Consider the following 13,135-nt stretch of genomic DNA (forward strand, 5'->3'; position numbering starts at 1 on the left):
ACAGGGTTGGCTTAAAAATTGAATGGGTATGTAAAATTTGGGCCTAGTATCTGGCATAAAGAAAACAAGCATGGATCACTTTCATGTTATAACAAAAAGAGTAAGCAAACTTGTTACTCAGGTTTCTCTTCCTTTGTTACCTAGGGACCTTCATTGTCTGCTGGTTGCCCTTCTTTCTGACCCACGTTCTCAATACCCACTGCCCAGCATGCCACGTGTCTCCAGCGCTTTACAGAGCCACAACGTGGCTGGGCTACGTGAACAGCGCCCTCAACCCTGTGATCTACACCACCTTCAACGTCGAGTTCCGCAAAGCCTTCCTCAAGATCCTGTCTTGTTGAAGGAGAGAAGAGAAGACTTCATGTGTCCACCTTACCTGCCATGCCGTTGGGCCACTGGCCAGCACCTGCTCATAAAGACTGTGCCATGACCTCTGGCATGTGGCGGGGAGAAGATTGCTGGAGCCAGGGTGCCTCTGAGTGGCAGGTGTAACCAACTGCTGCCTCCAAAACAGAATGTTCCTCCTCCCCAGCTAAAATCTGACTTCATCTTGGCAATCTCCAAATGGTTGGAGGGCCCCTGTGTGATAAGCAATAATTCAGAAAGAAGCTGATAAAACATGACTCTACACATACACAAAATCTATCATCAGAAGCATGATTCATTACAGTGAGGGGGAAATGAACAGATCTCATAATTCTCAACTTGCCAGGAGTCCTTGAAATCTCAGCCAGTGAGCCATCTTGCAGAACAGACAGCCTCTCTTCCTTCAAACCTCTAATTAACTGTCAGGCTAAACTTGTACTGATGTGGGCCCACTCCTTTTTGGTTATTTCTTTCATTCATTGTATCCTGAAATATAATGGCAAGGCCAATGCTGCTACCTCTTCATAGAATCTGATTGGCTACATTTGGTGAGGGACATCACTCACCCTGAAGGAGAGACATTGTCCCACATTGGGACCTAGGCTTCTTTTCAAACCTCTCTACCCCTGTGTTTTAGCTCTAGCTAAGAAGGTCCTTTGATTCCTGTCTCAACTCCAGAGTAATTCAAGATGGGGGTGTTAAGTGAAAAAAGAATGACAATTCCCACTGTAGTATCACTCTTGAATCTTGTGGTTCAGAACACGCCTTAGATATGCTTTTCATCATGCTATAAGGTTTTCCTCCCAGACATCTCCCTCTCCTGTTTGACAGAGACCCAGTACTTTCAGACCATAAGACTCATTACGTATTTAGTGTCTGCAAAGTTCCTGTCACCTCCCAGGTTCTGGATATATGATTTTGAATAAGACAGATCCTGCCCTCAAGAAGCCCACCACCTTCTCCTATATTTGCCCATTTACTTGTCTAAGGGTGGTAGGGTCTCACCTGGATTGCCAGAGGACCTCAGAACTGAGAGCCCAGGCAAGGTAGCTTTCCAAAGCCATCACATGAACAGTCTTTGTAAAGTCCTGGCACAGATCCTAAACATCCCCGTTCCAACAACTGAAATTAAAAGAATATCGAAATAATGTAAATGTCATTCAAAATTGCACTTAGAAGGAACTTGAATATTTTCATCACTTACCTTTTCACCTTCAGAAGCTATTTCTTATTGATTATAGAATTGGCATACAATTATGGATAATTTATGAAATGTTATCATCCTGGACCTTAATAAACTTACTGTTAGCTGTTAGTGCATTGGCATGGCGTACCTGCTGCAATGCTGTTAAACTCTAAAGTGCACAAGAAATTCACAAGGAACCCAAGGCTTCCCTTTCCCCATTCCTCTAGCCCCTAGGTGTACAATTCATAATATTTACCCCTAGTAAGTCAGTTACCTGTTTCTCCTAAATGCTTTTAATGCCAGCATTTTTTAAATGTTATTATCTTTAACAATGTTTATATTGTAACTTGGTAAGAAATTCTGACTGTCCACTAGGTCTTGTACCTTGTGCCATTTAACTCAGCTGGTTTATGGTGCAAGCAAAACTGGGCACTGAGACAATTAAATATCTGAAGAAGTAAAAGTATATGATTCCTAAGTTTTTCCATGTGAAATCAACAGCAAGCAGGTTGGACAATGGGGTAAAAGATCACTGAATTCCATGTCAAAATCAGAGTTCTAGGATAGAAACATAAACAGCATTAGTATTAACATTTGTGAGGAATGATAGCAAATATTTTTTCTCCTCTTTTTGCATCAAGTCATTCAACCCTAATGATAACCTTAGCAAGATAAACTCCATTTGCAGATGAGAAAACTGAGGCAGAGGGTTAAAATTAAGGCAGTTCTGAGAGTTTGGGTCTGAAATCGAGGGAGGTCAGGCAAAGAGATTTGTTTTCCTGAATGTGTGGACCGGAACTAAGCAGAGAGGCAAAAAGTTTAAGAGATTTGTTCAGAACTGGCTCTTTCCCCGAGGTCCTGACTCCCAGGCCTATCCTTTGGTCCTTTAGTCTCTGCTGACATCAGGCAACTGAAAAAGCTTAATTTAAATCAACACACAAAGAGCAGAGAGGGGATGACAGGCAATTAACTTGATTCCTCCTGTCTACCTAATTCTCTTCTCATCAGGAAGGGAGTGAGTTTCCATGACTACCTCCTGACACAGAGACTCAGTTGAGGGTGATGCCCATGTCAGCTCAGCTCTGTATCACACACTGGCAGAAGCGGCACCTGCGAGACTGAACCAAGCCCAAGACCTGGGACCTCTTGCTCCACCCACCCTCACTTCAGTTAATCACCCAGTCTCCATCATTGCACATCAAGTCCCTGCTCTGTGCAAAGTCTGCTGGGTTCTTGGAGGAGAGGAGACTGTAGGTCTCTGAGGATGGATGTGTCACCAGGAGGGAGCTGAGCTGAACCACCTTATAGGAAATACAATGGACAGAAATAATTCAATGGCTGCTAACACCAGCAAGTGACCTTGAGGGAGTGTTTTAACCTCAATGAACTTCAACTTTCTTATTAGTAAAATGGGAGACCTAAAGGCCTACCTAGCCCTCCTCACTAAACCATTTAAAATTTAGGTAACATCATGTACTAGACATTTTGTCAACCATAAAACTCTAACATGTATAAGAGATTATTATTATAATTGATATTATTATTATTATTATTTTCTCCCTAAGCAGCTGTTTCTATCCTACCTATCTGGTTCACAGCCCACCTTTCTTTCTCTTTGCTGATTCTCTAATTGTCTCAAGTTATTAGGTACAGTCTGTTTAGCCTCCCACATGAAATCTGATTTTTCTCTTATCTTTTGAATAAGGTACTTGCCTGAATGTGTAAGTCAGATCGTTAGGCAAATGGATAGTCCCAACAGGGCACCCTTTCTCTGTTCACATAGTGCCCACTGATCTAACACCAGGCTGATGGCTGATACCTGATTCTAAAAGCAACTTTGGGGCCTCTGTTCCTCTCCTGGCCAGGAAATGAGGAGCGGAACATATCTATTCCTGAAGACCTCCATCTTCGTTTCTCACCATGTCTAAGCCTAACACCCTTTCCTCTTATTCCATCTCTTCCTGCCTGAGAAAAGTCCATTGGATATAGTGTGTGTGTTTCCCAGGTCTGCTGTCATAAACTGCCACAAATTGAGTGGCTTAGAACAACAGAAACTTATTCTCTCCCGGTTCTGGAAACTAGAAGTGCAAAATCAAGGCATTGGCCTGGCCATGCTTTCTCTGAAGACTGTAGGCGAAGGTCCTTCTTTGACTCTTCCTAGCCTCTGGTGGTTGTCGGCAACCCTTGGTGCTCCTTCTCCTGGGGCAGCATAAGTCCAAGCTCTGCCTCCATCATCACATGGTGTGCTCGCCGTGTGTCTGTATCCAAATTTCCATCTTCTTCTAAATCATTGCATTAAGTGCCACCCTAATCCAGCATGAGTTCATCTTAACTTGATTACATCTGCAAAGACATTATTTCAAAATAAGGTCACATCCCAGGTTCCAGGGGTTAGGACAATTGAACGCATATTTTTGGGACACACAAGTCAATTCATAAAATGCGGTGAGAGTGGTCCAAAAGAAGAGGCCTTGGAACTTGACGGGTTAGGGAAATGTATAAAAGCTACGTCATTGGGAATATCAGAGGTCAGATTTCAGCCTTGGCAGCCTGTAAACTTCCTGGAGCTCAGCTTTCTTATGAGTGATGTCTGGATTCCTACACTGTGATAAGGCAAGCTAAAAATAATTCTAGAAGGATATAAATCATTTTTTTGAGTCCTAAAAACCTACAAACATGCTTATAAAAGTAAAAACTGTAAAGGCAATCTTAGTTGCTTCTCTGTGTCTTAAAAGGGGATGGGGGTGGAATTCAACTGCAAACTCACTGGGGCTGAGGAAAGCTAAGAGGGAATACCATGTAGTTCTCCTACCCCATGTAGCACCACTCTGGGCCGACTAAGGAGGGAGACAGTGTTTTCCCCTTTGAGAAAAACAGGTAAAATTGTCGTTCATTATGCTTTGAGCAGATTCCATATTAAAGACCTTTAAAAAGCTTGCAATTTATCACGACTTATAATCACGGGATTTGAGAGCTGAAAGGAACTTGAGCCCAGTCCCTTAGTAGAAATTCTCTCTAACCTCTCTGACCATGGTCACCAGCTGTATTAAGGAGCTGGCTCACTTCTTCCCAAGACATGTGGCGGGTTATCCTTAAAAGAATCCCTCCCTCCTTTAAGCCAAAATCCACCTTCTCATAAAATTCACCATTTGGTCCCTTTTCTCTCCTTCAGCACAGAAACCTCTATTTCATCTTCCCAATGACAGCCTTCGTGGAATTAAAACAGTTCTCTAAGGTTTCAATCCCTATATCTCTACCGAAAGTAACGCTTTCTCTCACTGGTTGCTTCCTTTTGGATGTAGCCATATTGTTAGTGTTTCTTTTAAAAATATGAGAATACAGTCATTTAAATGTTGTTTAACCAGTTCAGAGTGCCATGGACTCATTTTTCCACATGATTGGAATATTTGGTGTTCAATGACCCAACACAAATTGCATAGACTCTAGGGGCTTATACTGAAACTCTAAGGAGATTCAAATGCCTAATGGACAAGCTTAATGGAATAGGCCTCAGCGATCAACACCTATACGAGAAGGAAGTGGGATTCAGCAGAGGGAGGCGTTGAACTGTGATGCAGTCACACAAAAAACTCAGCCATCCAACTGGAGTTCTGGAGGGGGCAGGGCCTTTATGACCCTAGCCGGTAACTGGGTGTGGGATACCTCTGGGAAGGAGGTGTGACATAGGCAAGGAGGCTCTCTTCAGTTGAAAAGCTTTTAGCTGTCAACATTCCTAAACAACTGGGAGCAAATTCCTCAATCCTGAAAGGGGGATCTGAGTGGCACACCATGGAGTGTATGGTATAAATACAGATCTATAGATCAATAAAATGAAATTAAAAGTCTAAAAGCAAATTCTTATATTCATTGTCAATTGATTTTTAACAAAGGCAATCTGTTGGGGAAAGGAGAGCCTTTTAAACAAATGGGGCTAGGAAAATTGGATAGTTATATGCAAAAGCATGAATTTAGGCCCATATCTCACACCATATCCCAAAATTAACTCAAAATGAATCATATAATTAAATATAAGCACTAAACAAGAAAACCTTTAGAAGAAAACATAGGTGAAAACCTTTTCAACCTTGGAATAGTCAAAGATTTCTTAGCTATGACACGAAAAGTACCATAAAAAAGAAAAAAATGGTAAATTGAACCTTCTGAAAACTCAAAACTTTGCAATTCAAAAGACATCATTTAGAAACAGACTGGCTTGCAAAATATTTACAAAACACGTATCTGATAGAGGACTTTTATCCAGAATACACAAAAGACTCTAACAACTCAATAATAAGATGGCAAACAATCCAGTCCAATAAAAAATAGCAAAGTATTTTAGTGGACATTTTATTAAAGAAGATATAAAAATTACTTACAAACACTTTTTTTAAAAGATGCACAACATCATTTGTCATTCGAGATAGACAATGCAAATGTAGAGAGGATGCAGAGAAATGGGAATCCTCATACATTGTTGATGGGAATGTAAAAGGATTCAGTCTCTTTGGAAAATGGTTTGGCAACCTCAGAAAGTTAAACCTAAATTCACGGTATCAACCAGCGATCCTGCTCCTGGGCATTGACCCAAGAGAAATGAAAACAAATACCCACACAAAGACTTGCACACCACTATTCTTTGCAGCATTATCTATAATAGTGCAAAGCTGGAAATACCCCAAATATCCATCAGTTGGTGAATGGGTGGACAAATTACGGTGTATCCATACAGCAAAATATTATCTAACAATGAGAAGTAACAAACTAGAGATAGATGCTAGACAAATCTTGGAAACATTGCCCTAAATGAAAGAAGCAAGCCACAAGAGACTACATGTTGTGTGATTCCAATTAGATAAGATGTCCAGAAAGGGCAAATCTGTAGAGACAGAAAGTAGATTAGTGGTTGCCTGGGGCAGGGCCTGGGAATGGAGAATAACTGTAAATGGGAGTGAGGATCTTATTGAGATGACACAAATGTTTTAAAACTGATTTGTTGTACAACTTGGTAAACTTACTAAAAATTATTGAATTATACACTGGAAGTAGGTGAATTATATGCTATGCAAAGTATGCTTCAATAAAGTTATTTTAAGAAAAAAAAAGAACAAGGACCTCTAAATCTCCTTAAGTGGGTCAGGGGCACTTCTACTTACTTTTTCCCGGATTCTTGTATTCTACTGATTGGGTCAGCAACATATAGCAGGCTTTGATTTAGAGTGTACCCTTGTCTGAAGGCTGGTACTCTGTCATCAGAAGGTATCTCCAAGCTGATGACTCAATTGTGCATCCAACAAGCTGTTACACATTCCATTAGGCTGGAAGCTTCTGGGAGGTGTAATATGTGATAGAAGCAGTGGATCTCATGGTTATGTGCACACGGCCATACCTCCGTTGATATAAACAATTACCTTGGTCTGATGCAATGTTTGGCAATGTTCAACTCCAATGAATCAAATGCTACATAAGCACTGTCTGGCTGAAGTTGTATGAGTAGGAAAAGTAAGTCCATACTGGAAATTCCAGTCAATTCCTATCAAGATGAATCACAAGATGGAAGGGCCCATTATAATAAACTTGTACATTAAGAAGACGATTGGTGGCTTCAAGAATTGGAGCCAATAAAGAAGAATGAAATCTTACAATTTGTGACAACATGGATGGACCTAGAGTGTATTATGTGAAGTGAAGTAAGTCAGTCAGAGAAAGACAAATACCATATGATTCCACTTATATGTGGAATCTAAAGTACAAAATAAATGAACATACGAAATAGAAACAGACTTATAGATACAGAGAACAGAGGGATGGTTCAGATGGGGGGGGCTAGGGGACTGGGTGAAAAAGGTAAAGGGATTAAGAGGTACAAATTGGTAGTTAGAAAATAGTCACGGGGATGTGAAGTACAGCATAGGAAATATAGTCAATAATATTGTAATAACTATGTTATGGCGCCAGGTGGGCAATGGAAATATCAGAGGGAACACTTTGTAAATTATATGACTGTCTAACCACTATGCTGTACACCTGAAACTCATACAAAATAATATTGAACATAAACTGTAATTGAAAAATAAAATTTAAATTAAAAAAATAAAGCTAACACTCATAATATTTAAAAAAAGAGTTGGAGCCATACTGGGAGCTCAGTGCTGGTGTCTGTTGCCGGCAGGCTGGATATTCAACAGTGGCAGTAATTATATCAGACTTAGCAAGTGAGAGTCCATGTTTGGGGTCCATGCATAGCCTCCATCCTTGCCACCATTTCTCAGGCCATGGTTGCTGTACTTGCCCATTACCAACAAAATGGGGTAAGGGAATATTCTTTTCTGCCTCCGTTATTGTAAGAGCAGAATGACCTTCTCCTGATGATCAAGGTCAATTAGCCCTGCTAGGATAGTGACTCCCTTTCCCATCTGCTAGTCCATTAATGTGCCTATCATGCCAGCAGTAATAGAAGTTGGCTGACAGTAACTAGCTAAGACATTGTTTCCTAGGTCACGCAGAGTCTATTGGCCAAGTCATTCGCCACTACCCACAAGTGATATATATTCTTACCTTGAAGTACTTTTGACAAGCATACTGCCTGAGTCTTTGTCCACTAGGAAGAATTCCCCTCATCCTTAACTTTCAGAGACATTCCTGAGTGGGGCTGCACCCACAAAGTACAGCAATAGTCTATTTTTGGCTTGTAACCAGGTACTGATCTTATCTATCCATAAACCAAACTCAGCTTTTTGCTCACCCCATGGGCCCATAAGTGTGAGCTAAGGATGAGGCATCATTGGAAGAATAGTAGGTGACATAGAAGTCCGGGCCACCTACTCTGCAGTTCATTTGTGCTCTCTGGTCTGCTCCTGCCTGATCCCAGAGGTACAACTTTTTTTCTTAGGATCGTTGTTGGGGGTCTGACAAAACTGATGATGGGTAATTCTGGCTGTAGGGATATTTGGTATCCCATGGTCAGTGTTCTATTTCTACCAAGAACCAGTAGCACACTCGGGACTGTTTTTCACCAGGTATATATTTCTCTGCTGCAGATTAGCCACCAATACACCACCCCCCGCACCTGGGGGTATTATTGCCTTAGTCCTGAAAGGGGAATCTAAGAAGCAGACAATAGCATCCACTATACAAGCTCAACTAAAGTTCCCAAGTGTTTCCCATTAAAATTCTACTAAGCCAAGTTCACTCATCTTGAACTTCTGGAGTAGATTTTTGGAGCCTGTGCTGGATCCCATATTTGTCATCTATTTGACTTGTTGAATTTTAATTCTCTCTTCTGTATTAGACTTTCTCTGAGATTTAAATTATCTTCAAATGGAACGCTGTCATGTTTTTGATAAAACATTAAGGCTAAGTCCTGGCCGGTGTTTCACAGTTGTTAAGCATCATCCTATCCACTGAAAGGTCATGGGTTCGATTCCCGGTCAGGGCACATACCTGGGTTGTGGGTTCCGTCCTAGTTGGGGCATGTGTGGGAGGCAACAGATCCATGTTTCTCTCTCACATTGATGTTTTTCTCTCTCTCTCTTCCTCTCCCTTCTTCTATCTCTAAAGTCGATAAAAATATATTTTTAAAAAGCCATGAAAGCTTGCATCCTCACAGTCAAACAATATGTGTAGGACTTGCACAGATTATCACAGCCATCCACAAATATTCTTACAGTTATTATTACCTGGCCCTCAAGTTTACTTTCATATCAAGGACACTATGAAAATATCTGAACTGTTTTTTGAACTCAATATATATCAGTGTATCAGTTAGGATTTCTTTGCCCCAAATATCAGAAAACCCGGACTCAAATTGCCTTAAATTGTGAGCAAGTTTATTATTATCACTTATAAAGCAGTCTTTGGTAGTCTGAGCTCCAGGCTGGCAGATCAATGGTTTAGGGGTGCCATCATGGATTCAGACTCTTTCCAGTTCACCTCTCTGATAACCTCAGAATATTGTCTTTCCTCTCAAACTGGCTTCTCACTGGCACCTCCATGAGTACAGGGTAATATGGAGCAGTTCCAAGTCTTATCTGATACAAAATTGTCCAACAGCAGTAGCAGAACCAATCTTCTCCTCCTGTCATTTCTCTGCCCCGTATCCCCAGCAGACTTCCCCTTGTGTATTATTAACTAGGATTAAGACACTGTAGCATTGCAAAATCCATCCTGGCAAGGGAAATGGAAAACCAGGATTGGCTTAGCCCTAGACGGATCATTTGCTGTGGAAGGGATGTCAGGGCTTACTGATCCATAGTTGGTAGAGTCTAATGTGTTCCCCTTTATGAAAAGCCTTCAGCCTCTAGGCACTTCTCCCATTGCCCGTAATTCTTCGTGGATTACTGATAGAGACCCTGTGAACCCCTCTGCATTGCACATTACTTCAATTTTCTGACATTTAATTTCTCTAGAAACCTAAATCCACTTAGAGAAGTTCCATGTTTTCTTACACTCTCACCTATGTGGGACTTTAATTCTCACTTCACCTTCCTTTGAAAATTAAAGGTGGTATATCCTGTGTCTCTTTCCTCTGGCTCCTGCATCTAGAAGTTGGTTTTCATTTTCCCCATGTCCCATAGAAAACCAAGCTGAGTCCATATTTTATTTCCTTAAGAAATCCATTCACACGAAACAATAAGTTTTGGTGGAATTTACCCTGAGTAGAACGGGAGAGGGAGGAGGGGCGGATCACATCTTCTTGGTTTGTGTCTCTCCTATAGCTACTCCTCACTATCTTTCTCCCCAGTTTGGGCCTGAGGGCTTCCAGGCCTTCTCCTGTCTTTGATGCCCAGACTCTGGGAATGTCCGTTCTTTGCCCAAGTGGGTTAATATTAATATACTCCTTCCATACTATCTAAGAGAAATACAATTTTCTGCATCTTTTTGCATGTTGGAGAAAACAGAAGCAAAATAAACAATAGGAAAAAGTAAGAACTATTTACCTGTTAACATTTCACCACCTTACCTACTCAAAGAGCAAGTCTCTCCAGTTGGTGCTCCTCCTTACCCCAAGCAAAGCCTTTAGGGCTCTTAAAACAGCTGTTAGCACTTCTGGAAAGCTAGGTTTATTCCTGACATTAGCTTCCTTTATTCTGTTCTTGAAGGTTCAAGACAGACTTTTGTGTTCAAGTTTATCTATAACCCCCTTGCTTGTCTTTTGTTCATGTCCTTTAAAACCCTTAGCTCTGCTGAGAGCTCCCTGTACAAGCTCCTCCTGCTTCAGATGTCTTCCCCCTTTATGACTTTATGACGGGATTATTTCCTATTACATTATGATCAGGCTTTTATTGTTTGAATCTCCCACCTCCCCCAAGTCATATTCCTTTCTAAAGTCTCACATCACAGAATCACACCTGCAGTAAACACTCTTTTGAAGTGGAGAGTGAATTTGTAATGCAAATAATTACTTCTTTATTTATCTCATTTTCAAGTAGAAATTTTCATATATCAAATTTTCATAAAGACAGATTGGGGTGAATTATTTCACACATTTTTCCTTCTCTGTTGTTTATTGTCCTCCCCCCTCCCACTTTCCTCCTGTCCCTTTCCCCTCTGGCTGTTTTCTTCCTGCCAGGATCCATGTTAAGACCCTTGGGTTTCTCTGCCCCCAGACTCTGCTTTTGTTGAACAAAAAGAATACTTTCTATTCTTGCTTTGGAACAAGCCTGTGTTGTACCAGGCACACTCATCTATCACCCTTCCCCCAAAGAAGTCTATGAGTGGAGCCCAGGGAAGAAAGCTGGGGACTTCCAATTCCTAACTGTCCTGTTCTATCAACATCAATTAAAGTCCACTTCTTCAGTTGACAGATTCTAAGGAGTAAATGTACCTTTGCTTCCTTGGGAGTAAAATGAGGATAATGTCCCATTTACTTTACAGAGTTGTTGAAAAAAATTATGTGTAGGAAAATATAAATTGGAAAGCATGATCTATCTACAAGAATACTTGCTACTTGTGCTTAATCATAGATGTGTTGCCTGAAAATATCAAGAGTGGAATTTCTTAGTGTGAAGTAGAGCAGAAATGTCTTCAGAGAGGATTGTGAACCTGGAACACTGAGCATTGAGTTTTTTAAGTCAAGAATTGTCCTGCCCCCACACACATGGGGTGAGAGGTAAGGCTGAGAAAGTAGGAGTGCTTTATGAGATAAAAATGTTGCTGTCCCCTTAGATGACTTATTTCACTTTTGAAAATACTATAAAGACAAAGCCACCTAGAAGACTGAGCTAGAGGAAGGAGAGTAGAGATGAGGACAGGAATTGCTCAGGACTTGCTAAGGGAGGTAAAGTGAGGGAGGAAAACTGGAATTATAGATTTGTTGGGAGCCTTAAAGTGAGGGCCACTCAAACTGAATTAGTGTGAGCTGATCCAGGCAGCCAGCTAAGAGGCAAACTCAGCTCCCAATTTTGGCCTGCAGTCCTAGTCCTTCAATTATAAATAGTAAAAAAAAAACAAAAAAAAACACAACAACACAAACCTCTAATATTTTTATTTTCTTCATCTATAGATATTGTCATCTAGTGATGTTCCACATTCTCTCATCTCTTAGGACAGATTAATCATCTACTTTTGTGGTTGGCATATGATTTTGATAGATTATATGAGCAAGTGGAAGCTTTCTTACTTTGTAAAATATAATTTTGGAGTTTTCTCCTCATCTGTAAGTTCCAAGAAGGCAGGTGCCCTCTTTGGGATGTTTGTCATTGAATCCCAAGTGTTGAGAGTGCCTAACACTTAGTTGGAAGTGAGTATATTTCTATTGACTGGATGGATGAATGAATGAATACTAGGTATTTGAAGGAATTGAGATGGTAAGGATGCACAAGACTGAACAATATCCTTCCCCTTTCCTGGTACAAACCAGCAACCCATAAAAAGCAGTGGGGACCATTATAATTATGGGAGGGGCATAGTTCAGAGAGAAGATTATAAATGGCATAATGCTTTGGAAAGGGCTTGGTCTATATGATCTTTCTGAACTGGGCTTGAGACATTTTTGTCAACTCCCATGATGCCCACAGTCATAATGAGGTCAATGAAGCCTCCAAAAAATGTATCTACAAACAGAATGACATCTGTGTTCAAGAATCACTATTATCCCAGCAGCTGAGAAGGCAATATAGCCACTGCAAGAGTTGTAAAATAATGTCTATTAGAGTTTTCCAGAGAAACAGAACTAATAGGAAGGAGGGAGGGAAGGAAGGAGGGAGGGAGAGAGAGAGAGAAAGAGAGAAAAGGAGATTTCTTACAGGAATTGGCTCACACAATTATGGAGGCCAAGAAGTCCTACAATCTGATCTGCCATCTGCAAGCTGGAGGCCCAGAAGCTGGTCATGTAATTCCAGTTCAAACCCAAAGTCCTGCAAAAACTAAGGTAGCCAATGGTGTAAGCTTTGATTCAAGTCCAAAGCTCAAGAACCAGAAGCACTGATGTTGGGGTGGGGATGGAGGGGAAACAGATGTCCCAGCTCAGGCTAGAGAGCAGCAAATTCATCCTTCCTCTACCTTCTTTTTCTGTCCAGGCCCTCAAAGGACTGGATGAAGCCTTTGCTTTTCATTCATATGTAAATGTATGAGTCTTTGACCAAA

General features: G+C 40.9%; 1 protein-coding gene across 4 annotated transcripts in view; it reads left to right on the top strand.

Annotated features, from left to right (window-relative positions):
* Positions 1 to 2,011, top strand: part of DRD3 (dopamine receptor D3) — a 42,756-nt gene extending 40,745 nt beyond the window's left edge. For 3 of the 4 annotated variants that reach the window (XM_081137949.1, XM_081137951.1, XM_081137952.1), the window contains one exon: positions 145 to 2,011. In XM_081137949.1, the coding sequence (XP_080994075.1) occupies positions 145 to 341 (197 nt within the window). In that variant the 3' untranslated portion in view covers positions 342 to 2,011. The remainder of the gene's footprint in view (positions 1 to 144) is intronic. The other variant, XM_081137950.1, reaches the window with a different exon arrangement.
* Positions 2,012 to 13,135: the final 11,124 nt, after the last annotated feature.

Source organism: Miniopterus schreibersii, assembly GCF_964146895.1.
Source record: "Miniopterus schreibersii genome assembly, chromosome: 5".
NCBI lineage: Eukaryota > Metazoa > Chordata > Mammalia > Chiroptera > Miniopteridae > Miniopterus > Miniopterus schreibersii.